This window comes from Anabrus simplex, chromosome 1 (assembly GCF_040414725.1).
Source record: "Anabrus simplex isolate iqAnaSimp1 chromosome 1, ASM4041472v1, whole genome shotgun sequence".
In the NCBI taxonomy this organism is placed as follows: Eukaryota; Metazoa; Arthropoda; class Insecta; order Orthoptera; family Tettigoniidae; genus Anabrus; species Anabrus simplex.
The window spans coordinates 731,443,319-731,468,599 of NC_090265.1; the positions used below are offsets into that span (position 1 = coordinate 731,443,319).

A 25,281-nucleotide genomic window follows, 5' to 3' on the forward strand; every position below is an offset into this window, starting at 1 on the left:
ATTCTGGAACATAGGTTGCTGCAGAGTCCCGAAGAACGAGACGATCTTCTGACGTAATGCAGGCGCAATTTTGGGTGGATCTGGACAATTGAAAATTTGCTCCTTTAACATTTCCCACACATAAGCATCAGGTGGTGTGAGATTGGAGGAATGTGATGGGTAGGTGAACTCAGCCCCGCGGAAAATTACTCATTCTGGAAAGGATTCTTGCAGCATAGCCATAGTCTGTCGAGCGGTGTGGCAGGTTGCCCCGTCTTATTGGACCCACTGTCTATTCATCTGCATGTTCCTGGCACAACAAAACCTTCTTAGATCCTGAATAAATGGCCTGATCACCGTGTTCCTATAGCGTTCCTGGTTAACAGTAAGAGGTGCACCATCTTCATTCTCTATGAAATATGGACCTAGCACACCGTTTCCTGACAATGCACACCAAATCGTCACACGCACACTACGTAGCGGTTTCTGGACTACCGTATAGTGTCTGGCGTCTCGAAACCAAGAAAACGAGTTGTTTGGCGAATGATAAAACCATCCAAGTGAATGTGACTTTCGTTGGAGCACCACAAGTTGAACAAGAAATCTGGATCCTCGTACACCACGGCCAAAAATCATGCACAATATTCCACCCTGACATGCCTATCGTGCTCCGTCAATCGTTACCCAACCTGTATTCGGTATGGAAATCCACCTGTCTTTAAAAAATCGTCGAAGTGACGTAGGGCTGATGTTTAATTTCAGGGCTGTTCGCTGAAGACTTTGCTTTGGAGACTGCAATACCTGATTGAGGTCCATGATTTTCATTTGTGGACACAGTTACTGGCCTACCAGACCTTTCCTTGCATTGACACAATAAACTACCCGTACGACAAAAAATTTTAACAATAGATAGCATAACTGTGGCGCTAGGTGCTGGCTTATTGAAGTGTTCACGATATTGTTCCGCCACTAACTTTAAAGATTCACAATTAAGTATTTATTTTCCACCTAGTCGATACAATGATTGCTTAAGGCAATTTTTAATGGTCAAAAGTGGTACATGTTTCGTATATTATCAACATCTTCAGCCACATAACACTGTTTAGATGAAAAATGTATAAAATTGACAAAGTAATGCTTTAGTGGAAGAGGACACTTCCTCTACGCGCACGGCCAACTCGCCCGGTAAAATCCCTGCCTTAAGTTCCCGTTGTGCTTTAAGCTATAGTGTGCATAACTTATACCGAAGGGCATTCTAGACACTTTCCCCTGCACTAATGGTGCTACCATAAATTTCAGGCAAGCATTACTTTGTCAATTTTATACATTTTTCATCTAAACAGTGTTATGTGGCTGAAGATGTTGATAATATACGAAACATGTACCACTTTTGACCATTAAAAATTGCCTTAAGCAATCATTGTATCGACTAGGTGGAAAATAAATACTTAATTGTGAATCTATTGAAGTGCGATACGGACCATGAAGCTGATTTTATGTAAAACTAACTTTAAACTCGGCCCACCTTGATAACAGTTTCCATACGAGCGAAAATAATACTCCACTATAAACACTTTATCCTCCGTCGCGAGACCCATTGTCACTTCCAATCACAGAGCACAACGTTCTTTATACAACTAACAATTCATCATGGCGATGTAACAACACGCAGACGCTCAGGTGTGGGCATGCGCACTGCGCGAAAATGAGTACTATATATTTTGGCCCATACCGTACTTTGTAAAAGAATCCCTGCCTTTATTTTTTTTTTGCTAGGGGCTTTACGTCGCACCGACACAGATAGGTCTTATGGCGACGACCATGGGAAACCACGGAAAACCATTTTCAGGGCTGCCGATAGTGGGATTCAAACCTACTATCTCCCGGATGCAAGCTCACAGCCGCGCGCCTCTACGCGCACGGCCAACTCGCCCGGTAAAATCCCTGCCTTAAGTTCCCGTTGTGCTTTAAGCTATAGTGTGCATAACTTATACCGAAGGGCATTCTAGACACTTTCCCCTGCACTAATGGTGCTACCATAAATTTCAGGCAAACATATGGCACTGAAATCGAAAAAATTGATACTTTTCACCCACATCACATCTTTTGCTCGATCTGCAAAATTTTGCCATGCGACTTAGGGTATGGTTTTCTGTTGAGCATCACATATTTATTAAATATTAAAGTCCAAAGTTTAAGTGTTATTTAAATGTTTGAAGTTCTTATAAAACATGTGGTAAACATTTAGTCCTTGACATTATTGTTATTTAATATTATAGGTGCAAATATTTAAATCAAGACTTTAGACTAGTGGCCTGTCACACCAATAGCTGATGATAAAGGCAACATGAAAAAACTCACATCTACTTTACTTTCGTGCAATAGAGAAATAAATTATCTTGAAAGGGCCATGAGATTAATTTATAAATACAACTTTATGAAAATTTCCATAGGGACACAAACATCTTACCTGTCAGGATGAATAAGACATACTCTGAAGCATTACTCATGTACAGATTTAAAAATGGTAAGATCTCTTTAAACACAGAAATTAGGTATAGGAAACTAGATCAGCAGATCAGATATACACTGGCCATGTATCCTCTTCAAGGTATGGAATAAAAAGCACAGCATATTCTTCCGCAGTATCATATAACAAATTGCCAACAGAGTTGACGAGTTTAAAAAAATGTTCACTATTTAAGAAGTCTGCTTTTAATTATTTTTTACAAAAATATATAGAAATGTATTAATTATTACTGCCACAGTTAAATATAAATGTTAATTTTCTCCAGTGTACTGCCATCATTATTGTAATCAACGTATATTATATTAAGAATACTAAACTTTTTTTTTTGTACCATGAACTGTAAAGCCAAAATTGTAAAACGCAGTCCCTCCCTCTAGCTAACAGCTCACTGGGGCAATACTCAGAATGAATAAATAAATAAATATATCAAACTCCGGATGACCATTTTTTTTGCCTTTAAACTTACACCTCTGTTGTGACTATACATATGGTGATTACCCTATCGTAATCTTCTTGTGCATACTTGCAACAGTCATTTTTTAATCTTTAGCAATGTAGGCTACAGTTCACTGTAAATGACTGCATGTGACTAATTTCAGTATTTCATTGTAAACTACGTTTTTTTGTGAAATACCGTTTCGGGGAACTGACCATGATATGGCATAGTTATAGCTTTAATTTTGACATCACTTGCAGCTAACTACCACATATTACTGACCATGCTTGAAAACACACCAAGAAAGGTGTCAAAACTACGACCTTATGCTTTGTTAATGGTCACTGTGAAAGCAAGACATAAGGGGGACTGCCTCCTTTTGAATTTGAAAGGCAGGTTTTTCAGTAGTCACCAAATCAAACCTAGGTAGATAAATTACTTGATTCTAGGAAGCACCTCTAATGACTTCTAATTTTATAATTTAGTCATACAGTTCTCTATCTCTATTAAACCAAAGGCCATGTCCAAATTTCTTATAAGCATTAAAATTTGCACCAACTTTCAATTTTAATACATGTGGAGGCATTCCTAATGGCATAATGGAATGCAGGTATTCTAAGGGTATGCTGCTTAAGAAATCTGTGTCAGCATCATCACCGAACAATAGAGTATCGACACTGTTGTATTCTTTAAAACTTAGATGAGGAACATCTTCATTTATGCTGTTACAATCATCATTCAAGGGATTTAAGTACAGTAAGCTGAAGAATTAGTCTATACAATGGTTGAAAACATGACTTACCAATGAATCATTACTTGTGAAGACATTGGGAACCCTTATATAATTTCCTATTTCACTTTTAATTGTATTATTTCCTAGTTGTAGCAGCCTTCAAATTCCTTTTCGAAAGGCCTTTGCAGAGGTGCCAACCTTTGAAGTGGATTATCAATAATCGCCCTCTGCCCCTGAAAAAAAATTTTGTGTCAAGTCCAAATCCAAAGCATGCTCCTCTCTTCTCAATAATGACACCTCTTTTGCCCTTCCCTCTAGCAATCTATTCAAAAGTATATCATATTACACAATAATATTTGCACACAACCGTTAGTTCTGTGATAAAACATTCCTTGTAGCTTGTTTCTCACGCAGCAGCTGCTTTTCAGTGTAGTTTTTCTTGAAGCATCCTTCCCCTGTGATGACATTTTCATCTTCTGAATCATAAGCGATTCCAGTGCAGATGTACTTAATGTAGGCCTCACTTCTTTCTCAATCTTTCTGTCAACTGTCAGGTACACTTAACACAGCAAATACAACATTACTGAAGGATTCACAGTGGAGAAGAGCAGCGCCTGAACGCCTTCATTCACAATGAATTTTACAACGCTAATGGGTAGCAAAAGGAAGTCAAGACCGAATAAGTATCGTTGCCAACTCACAAGCATTGAAACGAGGATGATTTAGGAGAAATGTTCAATCCTTTTGAGCCATTTTCCTCCTTTTCTTTTTTTCTATAGAAAATGATTTTTTCCTGATAATGTCACCTTTTCTGTAATAATTTCCCCTTTGACCGTAATTCTGTAATCGTTAGGTGAAATCCGTAATAATTACGGACAATCTGTAATAGCTGGCACCTCTGCCTTTGCATGCATCTTTATTTTCAAGTGAAATACTTTAATTTTTGGCCATATTCATTCTGGGTACATGCCTCATTTATCTGAGCTCTTCCACCTTTGGATACCACAGGCAGACCTTGGCAAAAATCTCCACAGGAAGAAATTGGTAAAAATCTCCCCCCCAAATATGACAATTTTTTTCCTAGTAATCCTGAGATGGAGATCTTTCCTTTGATGTATAACACACAGGTATTAGTATTACGTTTTTCTCATAATATTGCGTTACACGTTCAAATTATATAAATAAATTTGCAATTTCAGAACCAAGATACTAAAACACGTGAAAGCATGTAATAATGTAGACAAGATGTGACTTGTTTTGTTTCATATTATCATGGCTAAAAATACAGGTCGTGAAAGCATCAATGTGTGTGACCACAAAGATCCTCCTAGTAGACGTATGTTACAATTTAGAGAGAAAAAAAATATTCGTAAGTACTGCAACACATTCATAGGGGATTATCACACAACGTGGCCTAGATTAACAATTATGAAATATAAAGGTGCTTCAATTTCATACTTTTAATTATTTATTTTAAAGACCTCTTAATTTGAGTAACTTCTCATTGTATACGGTTTTATATTAATGATGACTTGAGTCATATCAGTGTAATTTTTGCATCAACAATAAATAACATTTATAATATTGATCCAAAGAATCCACTGCACTTAAAGCATGTATGCATAATTAATATGTAATATGGCTGACTGAATATTAATTTTCATTTAAGTTATGTCAAAGGAAGCGCGTACCACTTTACAGAAACTGTTCCCTGTCTGGAGCACTGTTGGCGGGTGCGGCCATTGCTTGAGGAGTCTTCACTTCTATGACGGATGGACGAACCTGTCCGTTCTTAAATCCGTTTATGGGTTTCTTATCAACAGGCGTTTCCATATCAGTCACTTCCACGTCCAGAAGGGCTGCGGTCACAGACTTTTTCTTCTTGATAAACACTTCAATGACAGGCTTGGGCTTTATACGGAACAAACGGCGAAGTTTTATGTACGCCAGACAGAAGACGAACACTCCCGATGGTATTAAAGACAACAGAAAACTACGCATGGGGTCTTTAAAACGTGCAGCGTCGTATTCGGCTGGATCAGGAATTGCAAAGGTACCTTCCTCATCAAAATCGATAAGGCAGGAAAAAATCATTCCGATTTCGTTGTAGTTCCCGTAGAAATGAAGGCACAAGTTTTCTGGCTCGTACCCACACCCGAAGATGTTAACGTACAAAGGCACCGTCGAGTTCTGCTCTGTTTCCGTGCCACTACTGTTGAACACTGCGCCCGTATTGTTCATCTCCATGCTCATGCTAGGGACTAACTCAGCATCTACATCGACTTCACGCTTTATCTTATTCGTTTCTCCGAAGGACGAGGATGAATTTAATGAATACACAGAATGAAACATCTCTTGAACAAGGGAACTGTTTGAAATGTGCTCATCTTCAGCTGAAACAGAATACGTCTCTGTGCTGTTCTTTGCCAGTGCTAACTGCTGGTCTGTACTGTTTCTCTCATAATCTGTGATTTGAAAATAGCTGTTGTAGTCATCTGCAACTTTCAACGTATCATGAGTGTCTCGTTCACTGTAATCTCTTGTACTGTGAATAACTGGAGTAGTGGTAGCTTTAACCTCTAGACTTGTCTGAGGGTCAGCCCTGAACACATCATTGTTAAGGGAGGTATTAAAATTGTCTGTTCCAGCAGTGGAATACACAGAACTATTTGAGATAGACACATTGCTGGAAGAAAATGTTCCACTTGTACTACTTAACTTGAAGAAATCAGACTCCAATATGCTTTTAACTTGATGTTCTATTCTAGTAACAGCATTAGTAATGTTAGTCTGAATAATGTGGATGTTATCTGCGAACCGAACCTTGCCTTCAGCAATCTCATCCATCCCGGAAGCAGGCATTAGGGTGAGAGTATCATTGTCCAAAGCGTTCGTGGCATTCTCCTCCGAGTTGAGGATGTAACTGACTCTAATCTGGGTGCAGTTGTACAACATGGCAGTGCAGCTGGCGCGACAAGAGCTCCACTGGCACTTGGGGAAGCCGTAGAACTTCTTGAAACTGGTGATGGTACAGGTGGCAGGTCTGAGCACAACACTAAGGGACAGCAGGGCAGAGTCCGTTATCAAAACGAACGAAGTCGCCGCCAAAGAGAAGCTAACGATGGCGGCTATCGCGCAAGTCCGAGCCTCGTACTCCCGCACCCACTCCGGCATACGACAGCGGCAACGGCACCTCATTTCTTTCGTATGGTAGTACTTCCTTCTCACAGACCTATCCTACCTTTGATTCTTTGTTAAGGATGTACCACGGCAGTACTGGTAAACCATGACCAGAAATGAAGTGAAACATATTTATTAAGAAGTGCACTGTCAACATTTGCCTGGGTGGCTAATTCTGTTCATTAATTTGTATGTTTCAGATTCTGTCTTCACGAATTTGTGTCCCTTAAACAATATCTGAGATATTTTAAGAAAGAAATACTGTTGAAGAACACTAAAGATCCAAAGAGTATATTTTCTGAGGATCAGTTTCACACTAGACCTACGAATTCGTCTTCCTGTTTACACCGAGTCAAGCACTGTAAACTTTGCGGAAACTACGTTTCAGTATCAAGATGTCTTTGCAGCAAACAGTAGCTACTGTGCTACACTGTTCCTCCAACCACACAGGAACTCAACACACTTTGTAATGAACTAAACTTCTGCTATTCTTATCAGAAATCCTAATTTGAGATGGTGTCATTAAATCATTGAAGCATGCTTCTTCTGTGAACATGCACATATGTGTCCAGTACAATCAATAACTGAGGAGGGACCACAGTTTCATTACCAGAGCTGCTGGTCAGTGTATTAACACACACACACAGGGATCAATACACAGCTTGTTTTATATACAATATGCCATAGCAACCAACAACATTGAGGGACTGATAGTAATCTAGCATGCAAAGTGGCTGGCCGGCTGATTGAGCCAAAAGATAAACATGACCTCTACTTGCTTGCTCGTGCATGCAAAGTGTACGCAATGGCTCTGCTGCAGCACTGCGAGGGATAGTCAGGAACATGAAAACAGAACTGCAAGAAATAAATGTCATAATTAACCCGTATTGTCAGCCCCAACAAGATAGTAGTTCTTAATGATTGAGTGACTCCACCTTTACAATATAGAAAAATATTATTCCTTTTTTAACTTTATTTTGAAAAAGGGACATGTTTTGCCTCTTCCTTGTGAGACATCTTCAGCCTAAAATATTATGATAAACACACGATATTCTTGACACTAAAAAGTGTTAGTGTTAGCTTTTTCAGAGAAGTTAATGGGAAAGAGACCACGAGGAAGATCCCGAAAGAGGTGGACAGATTCAGTGTGGGAGTGCATAGAGAAGAGGGGAGGAAAACTAGAAGATGTACTTAATAAAGGAGACGAGTGGTGGAGAGACAGGCAGCGATGGAGGTCCTTGATTCACAACCAGACCCAGAAAGCTGGAAACTAGAAATGAGAAGATGAAGATGATGATGATTCTTAACACTAAAAAACAATGACATATCCTTAAAATGTTAGAAAGTCAAGATGACTCAATCTGTTGCATGTAAACACAGTTTTAAAACAGTGTGTTGTTTAAGACCGATTACTAAATGGTGGAAGTCCTATTGAGTTTTGATACTCAAAATAAAATTAATATGATTATCAAAGCGTTCTAAAATAAGAATTAAATCTTGAAATTAGGTTGATGTCATCTCATATTTGTAACATTTATCATAATATTTCAGGCTGAAAGATGTCTCACAAGGAAGAGATGAAACATGTCCTTTTTAAACTTTATTGTAAAGGTGGTGTCACTCAATCATTAAGACCTTCTATCTTGATGAAAATAAAACAAGCATCGCGACAGATTAGTGTAGAAACAGGAAGAAACAGAAAGAGTCTCCGCATCTTCATACACAGCTGTCTTTAAATAAACTGGCTGTCTCTTCAAGAATTGCAGCTCTTCTGCAGTTTTGCTAGAATGTTCAGTGACACAGTGTCCATAGGCGACCTTGTTGCTAAATTATTAGGTTAACAACAGGAAACTGGTATTTGTTTGGCCCAAACTAGGCATTTCTATGACGACGGTTACTCCTAGAAAATTTTGTACATTTTTAAACAAAAGAAAAATTTACTTTTTTGACAATAAAATGCGAAATAACTGTGATCCAATTTTGACTTTAGCTGGATTGTTACTAACATATTGTAATTTAATTTAGCTATGATGAAATGTTCCCAAAAATATTATTTCACAAACGGCCAAGCATTTTCTGAGTTTAATTTTTTTCTAGACCAGTGTGGGTGGGAATCATGGTATTATCTATATATACAAAAGAACTTGTCCTGACTGACTGATTGATCATCGCCGAGCCAAAACTACTGGACATAAAGAAATGAATTGGGGATACATTCATATTAACATGTAGGTGCTCGCTAAGGGAGGATTTTTGGATGTTCCGTCGCTAAGCGGGTTAAATGTGGAGTTAATTTTTAAAATGAGTGTACCTATATCTCAATACTGTAAAGGTTTACAGATGTAAAACTTGGCATTTAGAATATCCTTTAAAAATAAAGAAACACATATTTGTTTTGTTTTCGGAAAATCCTAAGAGGAGGGGTGAAAAGGGGTGAAAAATGGCTGAGTGCCTTTAATGAGTATACTTATATCTCAGAAAATGAAGAATTACAGACCTGAAAATTGGTATTTGGGGTCTCCTTTAAAAATAAAGAAACATGTACTATTTGTTTTTGGAAAATCCAAATAGTGGGGGGGGTGAAATTTTAAAATGAGTGTATCTATATCTCAAAAAGTTAAAAGTTTAGAGATGTAATAATTGATATTTAGAATCTCCCTTAAAAATATAGAAGCATAGCATGTATTTTTTTTTTTGTTTTCTGAAAATCCCAATAGGAGGGGTGAAATAGGGTGAATAAGGTGTTGAATGCTTTTAATGTGGATACTTATATCTCAGAAACTGAAGATATTACAAACCTGAAAATTGGTATATGGGATCTCCTTTAAAAATAAAATACACGTATTTTTTGTTTTAGGAAAATCCAATTAATGGGGGTTAAACAGGAATGACAAATTGGGGTTAATTTTTAGAAAGATTATATCTGCAGTACATCTCAGAAACGTTAAATGTTGCAGACATAAACACTGAAATTTGGAATTTGCTTTAAAAGTAAAGAAACACGTATTCTGGGAAAATCCAATGAAGAGGGGGTGGGGTGAAAGAATTGAAATATGAATTGAATTAATTGTATGAGGATACTTACATCTAATAAAAACTAAAGTTGTTACAGACGTGAAAACTGGTATTTGGATCTCCTTTAAAAACAAAGAAAAACTTTTTTTGGGGGGGGGGGGGGGGAATCATCTTGGAGGGCGAGAGTGAAAAGGAGTTAAACTCCTTTCATGAGGACACATATCTCAAAAACTGAGATGTTAGAGTCGTGATAATTGGTATTTAGAATATTTAGAAACAAGTATTTTTGCTGAAAAATTCACTTAAGGGGGGTAGTGTGAAAGGAAGTGAAAAACAGGTAATTATGTTTATGGGGATTCTTATTTCTCAAAACTGAATGTAACAGACGTGAACATTGGTATTTGGAATCTCCTTTAAACAAAAAGGAACGCGCCTCCTTTTGGGGGGGGAGGAGTGTAAATCAACGGCGGTGGGATGAAAAAAATACAGGCGAGACCAATTGATTTTACTGTTCATAATGTACTTATAAGGAGCCTCCGTGGCTCACGCGGCAGCGTGCCGGCTCTCACCGCTGGGTTCCGTGGTTTAAATCCCAGTCACTCCATGTGAGATTTGTGGTGGACAAAGTGGAGGCGGGACAGGTTTTTCTCTGGGTACTCCGGTTTTCCCTGTCATCATTCATTCCGGCAACACTCTCCAATATCATTTCATTTTTCATTCATTAATCATTGCCCCAGAGGAGTGCGACAGGCCTCGGCAGCTGGCACAATTCCTATCCTCGCCGCTAGGTGGGGGCTTTATTCATTCCATTCCTGACCCGGTCGAATGACTGGAAACAGGCTGTGGATTTTCAATGTACTTATTCTGATCATAAACAGATCATTTTTAATCTTTCCTCAGTTCGTTTTCAAGACCCATCTTTTCCTTTGGAGAATGTTCTTAGATTACAGTAGATTCTCCTGGCATATAAATAAAAATTTAAACACATTTGAAATAAACGATAGGAATGAGATTGACCGTGCAAATGTTCACCTCTACAGTAACGTCAGTTTTGCACGGAAGTATGTCATTTGCATCGCCAGGAATCCCACGCACTTGCCTGACCGCGACAATGGTGCTGGTCACATTTTCAGCAATGACAATGGCAGCAGTTGTAATTTACCACCAAGTAGCCGTCTTGCATCTTGCTGTGGGGTCCAGAATAACAACTACAACAACAACAACAATAGTAATACTAAAATGGGAGGAACTTTGCCGTAATCTCTCAGAAAACGAGTCAGATCGCAAATTTTGGCGGATTCTCTCAGAAAACGAGTCAGATCGCGAATTTTGGCGGATTATATATAAAACGTAAAGCATCCAATTATAAATTTCATTGTCAAAAACATTCAAAAAAGAGTTTGCTTAACAATCTATAAAAAGAGTAACAATCATCATAGAAATGCCTAGTTTGAGGCAAACATATACTAGTTTCCCACTGTTAATTCATCATCATCATCAGTTTTCCACTCCAGTTGCCCGGGTGTGGTTTACGAGCTCTCTTCACTTCTGTCTGTCCATGTACCACTCTTCTCTCAAGACGACATCCCAGCTGACTCCTCTTGATCCTATGTCCTCTTTCACTTGGTCCAGCCATCTCTTCCTAGGTCTTCCTACTGGTCGTTTTCTGGCCACGACTGTCCCACTGTTAATTAACAGTTAAAAATGGTGTCATATCACCCAATAATACAGTGACAGAGTCGTCTATCATCAAGTCACAGTGTGTCCCTAAACTGTACATCCATTCGTTCAGCTCCATGTCTTGGCGTTCAATCCTCGGAGCCCCGGACCAGTTCCTTTGCTCGGGGACTGGGTGCTGTGCTTTTCGTACACAGCCTCACAAAACTGTACATCACCAGTGTCTTGGCATTCAGTCCTCAGAGCCCCAGGCGAGTCCCTTTGCTGGGAGACTGGATGCTGTGCTGTCTCCTACACAGAGACGGCAACAGCCTCACAAAACTCAGCCCACAATGACCTTTTTCATCAGAAGGGCAGGCTTCAACTCATGTTGCCGATCCAAGGGAGCCGAGTTCTGCTTCTTGTAAAGCATACAGCTGGAGTGCAATCATTTCACTGAAGACTAGGGCATTCCCTGCCTGTGGTAGACTCCTACCGAGTCTCGCATTGCTCCCACCTCTCTTAGTCGACTCTCATTCTCTTGTAAATCGAACAAGCCCTAGGGAATCTTTCATTATAACGTTCTTCCCTTCCTTTCTCCGATACCCTCGTTGTTTGAAGGATTAGAGTTACGAGAGAACGACTGTTCAGTGATCGTCATATCCCTGTGGAATGGGAGCGGTACAGTAACACCCACAGTATCCCCTGCCTGTCTTAAAAGGCAACTAAAAGGGGCCCCAGGGGCTCTGAACTTTAGAGCGTGGCTTGGCGACTACGGGGCCCTTAGCTGAGTCCTGGCATTGCTTCCACTTACTTGTGCCAGGTTCCTCACTTTCACATATCCTATCCGACCTCCCTTGGTCAACTCTTGTTGACTGTATTAGAGCACTCAAGGCCTAGGGAGTCTTTCTTTTCACACTCTTTGTGGCTCTTGGCCTACCTTTGGCCAATACCTTCATTTTTCGAAGTATCGGATCCCTTCTATTTTTTTTTCTCCCTGATTAGTGTTGTATAGAGGACGGTTGGCTAGTTGTACTTCCTCTTAAAAACAATAATCACCACCACCACCACCACCACCACCACCACCACCACCACCACCTTGGTGATCGTCATCACGTTCTGACATCTAAAATGCAGTGTAGGTTTGTTTCCAGACTTCGTACTGGGCACAGTACAGTCCCTGCAGGTATCTACTTATTTCAATCACTGTAACATAATTTTAATTACTCAAGACGTACAATAAGCCAGATGTATTAATTTTCTTCTCCATGGGTTCACAACTTGTGCGGTTCCAGCTGATTCTGGCAATGCTTCTACTTACGAGTATGCAACTGCCCGGCCAGGACTTTTTTTTTTCTTTCTTCCTATTGTGAAGGTATCATGTGGGTGAAAAGCCAAGACCCTGACAACCTCAATTCACTGAGAACTGAGAAATTAAGATTGTAGCATTTGGAAAAGCTGGGAATAAAATAGAAAATAAGTAGACTTTACATAAACGGAATCATAACCAAACATAAGAACAATATATATCTTACCCGTCATCATAAAGGCTGCAGTAGGGAATGCCTAGCAGCTGCAAGAATCCCCACACGTCTTGATAGTCCCAGTCCAGTAGAGGGTTGACACGCATCACCTGGGGCCATCCACTGTCTGTCATCTGTAACATTATATCAACATTTCTCTAATACTAGCAGAGTTCTGGACACTGTACATCTCCCAGCTCAGCAATTCCTTTTCCCCCTCACTCTTCGCAATTTGTTTTACACCAATTAAGCATTTCAAAAATTAGATGTAAGGCTTTTCAGGTGTTTGCTATATAAACCAGCATTTCTGATGCTAGACACATCAGAGGGGGTTGTGTCAGGCAAACATCTGGAAAGTCTTACATCTCATTTTTGAAATGCTCTATTGGTGAAAAAAAAAAAAAAAAAAAAAAAAATACTAAGTTCCTCATCGGGAACTTCGACTTTCCATTAGGAATGGCTAGGTGGACAATAATTCCATTGGGGAGATTTATCTTCCGTCTGCATGCAGTTATCAGACTGTGCTTCCACTAATGGGCTTCTGATAAATTCACCTGGGTATAACTAAAATATACAATTAACTATTCCCTTATTAACAGCATAAGAGCTGCCAGTACAGCTCGTCGGCGGGTAAAAATTGAAATAACCTCCTATCATGATCGTGATTCACCTGGGTTGGTGGATGCAGAGTTGGTATCAGCCTACTATTGGCCACGGCTGGCCCGTTGTCTGACAGTTCTCCACTCCCACCGGGCTGCCAAGTAGAGGAGGGATGGCCATGCCTCTCTGCCTCTGTATTCGGGAGACTGAGAGTGGCTGTCCTGAGAATGGTTTTCTGTGGTTTTCCATTCTCCTGCACCAAGGCGAATGCCAGGACAGTTCCTATTATAGGCCACTCACTCACCTTCCTGAGCATCTCCTTCACCGCAACAAATCTCCTGGACTGAGAGACGGTGCCACCATCACCCGCATACACCCCACTGTCAGTGGGTAGGGCCTGACACATCCCAATCTGACGAGTCTCGTGTCTGGCCTAAGACGAAATGCTGGTTTATAGAGCAAACACCCGAATGGCTTACATCCGATTTGTTTTACATTGCGACGACACAGACAGGTCGTAATGAGGACGATGGGATAGGCCTGGGGAGGAAACGACCATGGCTTTAATTAAGGTATTCGCCCCATCAGTTGCCTGGTGTGTAAACAGGAAACCATCTTCTAGGCTAGCGATACCAAGGTTCGAATCCTTTATCACCCAAATGCAAGCGCGGTTCCTCTCACTCTTTGAGTGATTGTTCCATCAAGTGTTTCTTCCTGATTCAATATACGACTGTCATCTCTTGTAGTCCGGCTCCATGGCGTGCTGCCCTTTGGTCACAAGAGTCCCTGGTTCAATTCCCGGCAGGGTGAGAAATTTTAACCATAATTGGTTAATTCTGCTGGCACGGGGGCTGGGAGTATGTATCGTCTTCATCATCATTTCATCCTGATCATGACACGCAGGTCACCTAGGGGCATTAAATCAAACGACCTGCATATGGCGAACCGAACTTGTCCTCGGACACTTCTGGCACTAAAAGCCATACGCCATTTCATTTCAACTCTTGTAATCTTGGTAGCAGTGCTTCTGGATGCAACACTCTTGTGCAGATAATCTCCAAATGAATTATTCAATACTCACCACAGACAATGCTTCCATGTGTACTCTTGTAAACCAGTAAATTTATCCATATCTTCAGTATTCCCAGTATCACCCACAACCTCACTGTGACCTCCACCAACTCCTTGGATTACTATCATCTACATTACAGCTGTCACCTTTTTCTTTTTGTATTTTTGTAATAGTTTTGATTCATTTTTTTTTTAAATCCTTTGTTTACTCCTTGGCTTGTTGTGCTTTTTTCCTACTTTTGTGTGTTGCTATATGTTGTATGATGATCATTCAACCTGATGGCTAGTTTGATCCTCAGAAGGTCAGCATCACTGAAGAGGCATACTGTATTACATGGATTCCATGAAAACTGCAACCTTAGCACTTTTTGTAAACTATGAAAAAATAGTGGTATGTTTAACTATATGAACAGTACACATTGTAAATGGCCATATCTAGGGATTAACATATTTTAAAAATTATTATTATTATTATTATTATTATTATTATTATTATTATTATTATTAAGTTTAGATGCAGTTTTTGAGGTTTCAAAATTTTAAAAAGTAGAATTTATAGTAGTATTAATGCTAGATATTTTCTTAAGTTTCTCTCTAATTACAAATATGATTCTAATGTGTATTTAATAATAAATAACTATTAAAATGCAAGGAGTTTCAGAATAATTTTTAAGTTGTTAAATTTGTTCATGAGCTCTAATGCTTAACTTACTCATTTAAACAAACAATCTTACTTTAATTTGTCCTTATATACTATTATCTCCTGTAATCTCAGAAGCATTGTGTAAATAAGGATTTAAGAAAAGGAGAAGTTTTCAAGAAGAGAGGAGACAGCATTTCAAATTTAAGTATATAGTGACTAACTTATAGGTTTTATTCATTTTGTGATTTGATTTTTTTTTTTTAAGTTTTTACTAAATGACATAGTAAGGATGAGTGAACATTTCAGCCATAAAAGGGATATTTTAACAATTTCAAGATTTTATGTATAATTTGTTTTATTGATGACTGTATTGTACAAATGTGTCAAGTCCAAGGATTTTTGTTTGATGTTTTGAACCGCTGAGGAACGGAGCAGTTGAGCTCTTGAAACATGTACGAGAGGTAATATAATAAAATGTGAAGTATTGACTAGGTGGAAAAGTGTTTACATACATTGAATGTAAGTCAATAAGGACAAAATTGAACCATCATAGTTAAAATAATCAACTGTGTAACACCCATTACAACTGCCGTAACACCCATTACATTCAAAATAATAAAACAACAAGAAAATAGTGATTGTCCTTTTTTTAAATTATATGTTTCATAATCTCTTTGGTCTGCAATAAAATTTGCAAGTTTCTATTAGCTATCATCTCACAGAGTTTATTTTTTCACCATTTATCTCAACAAGTGGATAGCATTCATGTAACATCAGTTACAGTATGTTTTTTTAAATATTTAAAATACTGGGAAAAGTTTTATTTCAGAAAATAATAACCCACAATACACACAAAAGTAAGAACTATCTTTTGCAATTGATGAGATTTTGATGAATGGTTATTTCAATCTCCAAATTTGTCCTTTTAACTGCTCAACTGTAACACCCATTACAATGCCTAATTAGGGAAATGAGTGGTGAAGGAAGTTTCCTGTTGCTTTCCTCACCAAGCCAGAAGCTGCTATTATGTATCAGTCTGCCAAGCCAACTGAATTGCACGCACCAACATTTTCACACCAGTCGCAACAGGGAGCAACTACTGGCATCGCTCATACCTCAGTCACTTTCACATTATCAAAGCCGAGGATGGCACTGAGACAGGTCAATATTCTAGCCCATACCAGACAACAAAGTGCACTGTAAACAATGCATATTGTCAGTGACGGAGTCAAATCTACTCCACTTTTTTTGTTGCTAGTGTGAGCAAAGATGGCAGGAAAGTTAATACAAACATAAAAATAGGACATTTCAAAATAGAACAAGTGCAATATTTCTGTTACTTAGGAAGCAAAGTTTAAAAACAAGAAAGGCTTTTGTAAAATTATTTGTCTGGAGTGTACTACTTTATGGTTGTGAGAGCTCGACTATTGGAAAAAAAAAAAGGAAAGAGATTCATTGGAAGCAACTGAAATGTGGATTTGAAGGAAAATGACGAGGACATGCTGGACTCAAAAGAAGACGAATCAAGATGTTCTAAAGAAAATCAATGAACAACGGAGACTGATAAAGGATATGGAAATAAGGAAGATAAAACTTATCCTGAGACATAATGACTTCCTCGTAAACGTCTTTGAAGGAAAAATACTAGGAAAGAAAGGAAAAGGAAGACACTTTGAGGATGTGAGAAACTTGATGAGATGCAAATCTACAAGGAAGTGAAAAGAACAGCAGGACTGAGAGGAGAATGGTTGCAGTGTATGATGATTTTGAGCTGCATACCACCTCCAAGAATATGAAGACTAAATAATCTGGTCCGTGAGTTTAGAAAAATATTAACAAACCCAACTCTCCCTACCCATGGGGACTTGGCTGTTAGGTTTGGATGTCTGAAATCAAGATCTCCTTACGTTCAAACTGCCAGGGAGCTCATCAATAGGGCAAATGGAGTGGAACAACACAGCTCCAATGGAGTGTCAGTGTTCATCATCCACCAGCTGGCTATAATCTACCTGGGTTGTCCTCAATAGAGTTTGCACCAATTATGAATTGTACGGCTCATTGGGTACGAGATCCTCCCCGGAGTGCAACTGCGGTGAGGGAAGGTGGAACATCTGCCATATCACCACGGAATGTCCAAGGAGATCATACTTGGGGCCGTTGAAAGATTTTATGTGGGCTAAGGATGAGACTAGTCAGTGGCTGGACACTTTAGATTTTAATTTATGAACTCTCCTTGACCCTGGTTCATTGTTTAGTGTTTTTGTTTTCCTTCTTCAATTAATTCTTTATCATTTCTTTTATATTTGTAGCCACAAGCTAAATAAATACTGTAAACACTAGGTCTTGCCAGCAAAGGCACTGACCACCTATATGCTTCCCTTATCCAGATTTCTTGTTATCCTACATTTCCGACATCGAGACTGAAGATCTCTCAAGATGAGTGTTGATGAGTGGGGAATGATTAGCAGCAAGTCTATCTATCTCCCTCTGCCACTGTGTTCCTACTTCTCTTCATGTCTCCTTTAAATCAAATGTATTGATCAGAAGTACCTATTCAGGGGAGAAACATGTCACTGCCAAGTTCACAGGACAAATATCACTATGCTAAGATTAAGAGTAGGTCGTCATTATTGATTACGACCTTCATGTGCACGACATGCAATGTAAGCAAAAAACATTAAGAGCCAGTCTTTATTGATCTTTGACACAGGTACCTCATTAGGTGAGCTGAAAAAGTAAATATCAACAACATGAAATGAAAGCACATGATTAGGGCCTGGACTTTTCTGACAAGTGATATTTTTATCTTTCTTTTTGTAATATCTGAAGCTATCTCTCTTCAGTTTTGACTCGGTTAACGTATGACTGTTAGCTGACTTTGAGTAAATAAATTCCTCCTTGTGTGTGAATGGGTCACGTAGGACCACATGGAATCAACATTTGATGAGCTTTCTTCCTTGCCCAATAGTGCTTTGTTTTCATTGAATGTTGTAATTTCTGTTCCTCCAACCAACTATGTCGTGTTGGTTTCTTCTAGTCTTCCTCAAATGTCCTTGTGTGAACAATTTTTTCTGGTTACATTTCTATCCAGCAGATTTGGTGATCCTAATTCAGTTAGCTCTTTCTCTATTTGCTTATACCATTTTCAGGTGTGCCAACCTTTGAAGTGGATTATCAGTAATTACGTGTTAGTACTGTGGTAAAAACAATCTTTGTAGCTTATTTCGCACCTAGCAGCTGCTATTCGGTGTAGGTTTTCTTGAAGCATCGTTCCCCCCCCACCTGCAATGCCAGTGTAGATGTGCTTAATGTAGGCCTAAATTCTGTTTGATTTCCCCTAACAAACTGAAAACTCCTTCTGTGGGAAAGCTACTGTAAGGTACATTTAATACAATAGTGCAAATACAACATTACTTAAAGTTTTATAGCGAAGAAGAGCAGAGTAGAGCTCCTTCATTTACAATGAATACTACTACTAAAATGTTTTCATTCCTCTCCTGACGGGGGAGGCGGGCCTCTTAGACGGTAATGCTGTCTTTCAGGCCGGGAGATTTGTTATGGTGAAAGTGAGGGGGTTGGCAGCCATGGCCTATACTAGGAACTGTCCCAGCATTCACCGTAGTGCAAGAGAAGGGAAAACCACGGAAAATCATTCTCAGGACAGTCGATGGTTGAGGCCAGCCGTGAGGTCTAACCCTGTCCGGTAGAGCCGAGGCCACCCCTCCTCTGCTCAGCTGGCCGGTCAGAGTGCAGAGCTGTTGGATCACGGACCAGCCGTGGCCACTTGTGGGCCGAGACCCACTCTGCATCCACCGACGCACAATAAATTTCACAACACTCACGGGTAGCAAAAGGAACCGTCGAATAAATTTAGTTGCGAACTCACGAGCATTGAAACAAGGAGGATTGAGCAGTTCTTTCCTTTTTTTCGCAGAAACATTTTTTGCGATAGTGTCGCTTTTCCATAATGATTTCCCCTTTGACAGTAATGCCATAATAATCATGAAGCGAAATCTGTAATAGTTGGCATCTCTGCATTTTGATCTCTGTTTGATGTGCAAAAATTTGTGTATTCGATAAGTAAGTCTGTTGTTCTTTCCAAATGGCTTCTAAATTGAATTTGTTGCAGTCTTATTGAATCAGTATAAGTAAATATATTTCTGAGTTGGGTTTGGGGTAATGTGCTCCATTTTTAATTCTTGGCCCTAAGATTTTTCTCGTGATTTTTCCTTTCTTTATCTCTTAATTGTTCCTTTAATGGAGGATGTAATCAGAAATGCAAGCTTTTCTTTAAAAATAAAATCACTACAACCATAGTTATTGAATTAGAGGCATGAAATTTTGTGTGTTTACAGATAAATAACTGTAAAAAATAAAAAAATTAATGAAAGACCTACATGTAACAGTTATGCCCTTTAACATGAAAGTCATAAAAGGAATTTTATGATGCAATTCACTTGAAATTTTTACTGCATGAAGCTATCACTACAATATCAGTTCTGAACTAGAATAAATGACATATGATGCTAGCTTTTTCATTTAAAAATTTGAACTTATCATTGCAAAAATATGGCATTTTTCATCATATAATACCGTATAAATAAAAATTTAATAAGTAGACTAATCATTACTATTATAGTTCCGTATGTTCCGCAATGTATAATGATCAACTCCTGAAAAATCATAGCTGTGAGATTTATAGCTTTTGAGAAAAGGCTTCAGATTATGCAAAAAATGTATATCAGAGCATAATTTTAGAAATTTGGTTACCATATTTAAATATGAAAAATGCTTGGCTTTTTCTCAAAAACTATAAATCCTAAAACCAGTAGTTTTTCATTACACATTGTCGAACATATGGAACTATAATTGTAAGGATTATTTAAATTTTTATGATGAAAAAAGGTTTAATTTTGCAATGATAAGTTCAACGTTTTTAAAACCAAATATATGCCTTCTATAAATATAAGTTTTATACACAGTGTAGTACTCTTATGTAGATTACATTGAATATGTTACAAAAATTATTTTTGACACCACATTCATTACATCCCCCCTTAAATTTATAAACTACCTCAAAGAGAAAACATACAGTAACAGTATTACACCTGAAAAAGAAACAACTTAATTAAAATAGAATGACATTTCACCAGATTCTATCAAATCACACTCAAATATTTAGAACCTTGAACTCTGAAACTTATCTTAAGGATGTCCTCATCTGTCTCAACTCCAGCATTTACTGCAAGGTTGCTTTGTCATTGGCGTTAGTTTTGGCAAACCGAACAACCTAATAGTTATAAACTTCAATTAAACACATTTCTAGCTTCGTGAACATGATCAAATGGTCATATTACAATTGTTTTAGCCATACTCCAACTATTTTTCACTAGTCTTGTGCTGATAATGCCAAGTCATTTTGTTTATGTTTCCTTATTTTGGATTTCACTAGAAAATATTTAGTGCTTAAATGAAGTTTGAAGATAATGGAACATGCCCAGTCTGCTGCTGGTCAAACATCCCCGAGCAGTAACATAATTGTGCACAGGACAAATGTTGGACATAATTCTCGGTATCCTTTTGTTTTTACATGTTACAAATCTCATGTTATGGTCCGTATTGAAATATACTTAAAGTCAAATAATAATACTAGATTATAAATTCCACCTGTTCAATACATAAGAGTTTTTTATTTAATTTTAAGAAATAGTTCTTAACATATTAGAATAGGGACATGTTTCACCCATAATGAGGGCATCATCAGCCTAAAAATTTCATACCTGAAAGAAAGATAGATCAGGATCCTGATTGTTCTTATACCTAAATAAGAGGGTACTGTTTTAGGTACAAATGTGTATAAAATGACTAGCAAGTAGAATATAGTAGTTATAAGTACTCTTATGACAAAGTCTTATAATCAATCCTTATTGTAGATATTTACGAATGTCTTGTTTTTTAAAATGTGGTAATAGGTGGTTAGTTAAAAGTTAAAAAAGAATACGTAAATTGCTGCGCTGAAATAAAATTTGGTAAATATAGTGCCTTATTCTGGAGATGGCGTAACGAGCTTATAACATCTTAATATTTAGGATAAAAGGCACTCTTAATGGTAGTAAGTTGTTAATTTTATACGAAAAGATAATACGACAAACTTATTGAAGCACTTAGGAGCGAGGACAAGTACTCGTCAGAAATATAGCTGTTTTTATAATTAGCTGGTAGACATAGTTGTAGCTTCTTGTATTAAAAGTCGAACGGAAAATGTGCGAGGTTGAGTAGGCCTAGAGCTTGTGGTGTTATGTCTCTTCGAAAGTAATTTACATATTCATACAATACAATTTACATCATATTTCAACTTCTTTATGTTACATTTTCGTATGTTTCAGAATATAAATGTAACTTTTTTTCTTCCCCTGTCTTCTGGAAATCTCTGAACTCCACAATGTCCTCTTCATTCATCTGAATGTTGGCCAAGTCACTTAAGCTGTGTTTCCTGCCTCCTTCTCTAACTCATATGGAGAAGCTCCTTTAGATGGGTGCTAGGTATAAAAATGCCTTTGAAAGTGGCAAAACCCACGGTTATAAGAGCCTAAATGCTGCATCAAAGTGCATCAGGACAGGCAAAATAACACCCACAATATCACCTGCCTGTCGAAAGAGGTGACTTAAAGGGGGGCCAGGGGCTCTGAACTTTGGAGGGTCGGTTGCTGACAAAGAGACCCTTTAGCTGAGTCTTGGCATTGCTTCCACTTACTTGTGCCAGGCTTCTCCCTTTCATCTCTCTTAGTCAACTTGCCTTGGTCACCTCTTGTTCTTTTCCGATCCTAACACTATTAGGTTCCCAAGCCCTAAAAAAAGGTCTTTCATTTTCATGCCTTCGTGGCTCTCGTCTTTCTTTGGCTAATGGTTTCATTTTCAGAGTGCTGGGCCCTTTCCATTTTCTTCCTCTGATTAATATTAATAGAGGATTGTCCAGTGTACTTCCTCTTAAAACAATAATCACCAGCTCTAGCCCAGAAGCAATGAGCATCTCATGTCTCCAGGGAGGATGGAGGCCTGACCCAGGAGCTCCCTGGAAGAAGAAGAAGAAGAAGAAGAAGAAGAAGAAGAAGAAGAAGAAGAAGAAGAAGAAGAAGAAGAAGAAGAAGAAGAAGAAGAAGAAGAAGAAGAAGACCAGAATGTAACAAGAGATCCTGAAGCTAACATTCACATAGAACAGATGAGATTTGAACCTGTAATGTAAGAGTTGTCTGGGCAGGCTGGGACTAGCTCCACCAGTTTGGCGTTTTTGCAACAGAACAGCACAGAAAAGGCACCCATACATGGTAGTGGGCTGTCCTCTGTTAATACTAATCAGACGGAATAAGAAAGAGGTCCGTCAATTCAAAGAATGAATGTATCGGCAAAAGAAAGGCAAGGCCCACGAAAGTCATGAAGGCCTCGCAAACATAACACCATCCAGTTTGGAAGAGAACAGGAGGTGACCAAGGCAGCAATACCTGACTCCGCTAGTCTCATTCCAGTTTATCTCTCACCAAATTATTTCTTTTCTCATTCTGATAGTCATGTCATCTTCACAATTTTCCTTGTCCCCATTGCTTTTCACCTTAAAACAATCAGCACCAATTAACACAACAATATTTCCATGTTAGCAATGCTCGGCACTGATATGGACTAAGCAGCAAAAGTCTACATTCATGAATAACTCTGTTATCACAGCCGATATGGTAAAACAGTATAAGACATAAATGATCAGAAATTATATTCTCTATAACATTTGTTATGTGGTATCTATCGACAGGACCACCATTAATCTATCAATCTAGAAGGCAGTGACTGAGTTGGTTCACTGACGAATGAAGGCTCACTATTTTTTTATAATTTTCAATTTGTATGTTCTTAATGGTGATTTTTTGATAGTGTTTTTATAGCAATAGCGATGTGTCACATTTTGAAAAGTGTTACCATACTCCTTCTGAGAGTATATTGTCGTTTGCACCACAGCATTTTTATGAACAATACAGATGTCATTTCATTAAAGCGAAAGACTTGATAAATGATATTACTTTTGTATAAGATAACATCATTTGAAAATGATGAAATGGCACGGAATATATTGAACACTAGTGAGCATCAACATCATAGAAACTAGCAGTCTCGATCATGCACTAATTGAAAATAGTTCACATCATGAAAAACATATGGCAGGCTACTCATGCACTCATAAACATAAAGTTTAAAATTAATTTCTAACGAAGCTTCAAGGTTTACCTCAGTATTTATTATTTGTACTCAGGTCGATATGACGGCATGTTATGGCATCAAAAATATCTAACACAGCATCGTAGAAATTAGGCCTCTTCATTAAGTCACTCAGAAATTTCTTCTCAATCGCAATCAAAGAAAGTGCAGAGAACCTGTCCTGTACTTGTGAATTTCTTTGGAAGCTGTGTATCCATTTTAAGGCCGAGAAGCTTCTTTCAGCGGAAGCGCTAGTTGCTGGGATGGTGAGAATGAAGTCAATTTTGTTGCTTCTGGACATGCTTGACCACTGGTGTGAAAATATTGGTAGAGGTCATATGCATTATTTTTCACAAGGTCCGGCTTCGTGAGAGGACAGACAGTTCACTTTTAAGTTTCATGCAGTCGAAATTTCATCCATAGGTCTTCACTAACAACTGATATGCACTGTTCGAGAACTCCTTCACAAAATTGTTAAACTCATCAATATGCCTCCCTTCATTGTCTTGCAACTTTGACCACACAGTTTCAAAATTATTTCTGGTTGTCAGCAAAAATGCTTTCAATTGCTGGATCTCTTTGGAACAGAAGGCAATATCACATATTTTCTTCTGAAGGATCTGATACAGAACATCAGGTTGAGGAAGCACTTCAGCAAATAAATTTAAGAGGAAATAGAAATCATAGTCTTACAGGGTAACATAGTTAACCTTAGCTTGAATTCTCATTCCACCGTCCCATTAGTCTGCGTTATCTTTCATTTCTCTGAAGAATTCAAGGAGATCTGTATAGAGAGAGGACACAACTTCAACAAGCTTACCAGCATATATCCATGAAGTAGGCGTTACTGCTGGTAATCGACTCTGCATTACTTTGTCAAGAACAGCGGCCCTTTAGGGGATGAAGAAGAAAAACCGTGCTAACCCAGACAAGGTCTGAAAAAATACTTTGCATTCCTTGATGTGGTTCAGATTGCTATAATACCAAGTTCAGCCTATGACCATACCAGTGAACAAATATAGTCTGGTCATATTTATCCCCAACTAACTTCTTGCAACCCACTGTGCTGCCCTGTCATCATGGCTGCGCTATCAAATGTTTCTGCTACTAACTTTTCACCACACTGAAATTCTTGTAACACTCCAAAGAGATGTTTAGAGAGAGAAAAAGCATAACGATCACCGCTTACATCACTGAATCTCAAAAATCTCTCTTGAAATTCCCCTTCGGGACTAACATATCCAAATACAGTCAAGAGTTGTGCTCTGTTTGAAACATCTGTACTTTCATCCAAAATAACGGAAATAAAGTTTGCTTTCATAACCTCATTTTTAATTTCACTGGTCATAAAAGTAGCTATGGCTTCAATAATATCATTTTGTATATCAGATGAAAGTCCTGAGAAAACTGTAGACTGTTTCTAAGTGGTGCCGAAATACGTCATCTTTCTTAGCAATTAATGCTAGTAACTCCCTGTAATCACCTCTGTTATCGGATCCTTCAGTTTCTCGATGACCCCTGAAAGGTAATCTTTGATTTGAAAAGCACACAGTATCTATTAAAGTGCTGACAATATATATCTTATTTTTTACTAACTTATTATACTCGTCCATTTTCTTTCTGTAAGCTGTACTCAAATAGAACTCTATTCTGGACCTTCCCAATTAAAGTGCT

At 38.4% G+C, this 25,281-nt stretch overlaps 1 protein-coding gene across 2 annotated transcripts in view; it reads right to left on the bottom strand.

Annotated features, from left to right (window-relative positions):
- LOC136857442 (FAD synthase) overlaps positions 1 to 25,281 on the bottom strand; it is an 88,927-nt gene that overhangs the window by 15,210 nt on the left and 48,436 nt on the right. Inside the window, exon 1 of one of the 2 annotated variants that reach the window (XM_067136107.2) lies at positions 13,065 to 13,181. Coding sequence is in view for 1 of the 2 variants with exons in the window: in XM_067136109.2 (XP_066992210.2) it covers positions 13,065 to 13,186 (122 nt within the window). In the remaining variant the exon portion in view is untranslated. Of the gene's footprint in view, positions 1 to 13,064; positions 13,187 to 25,281 lie in introns of those variants that run through there. The other variant, XM_067136109.2, reaches the window with a different exon arrangement.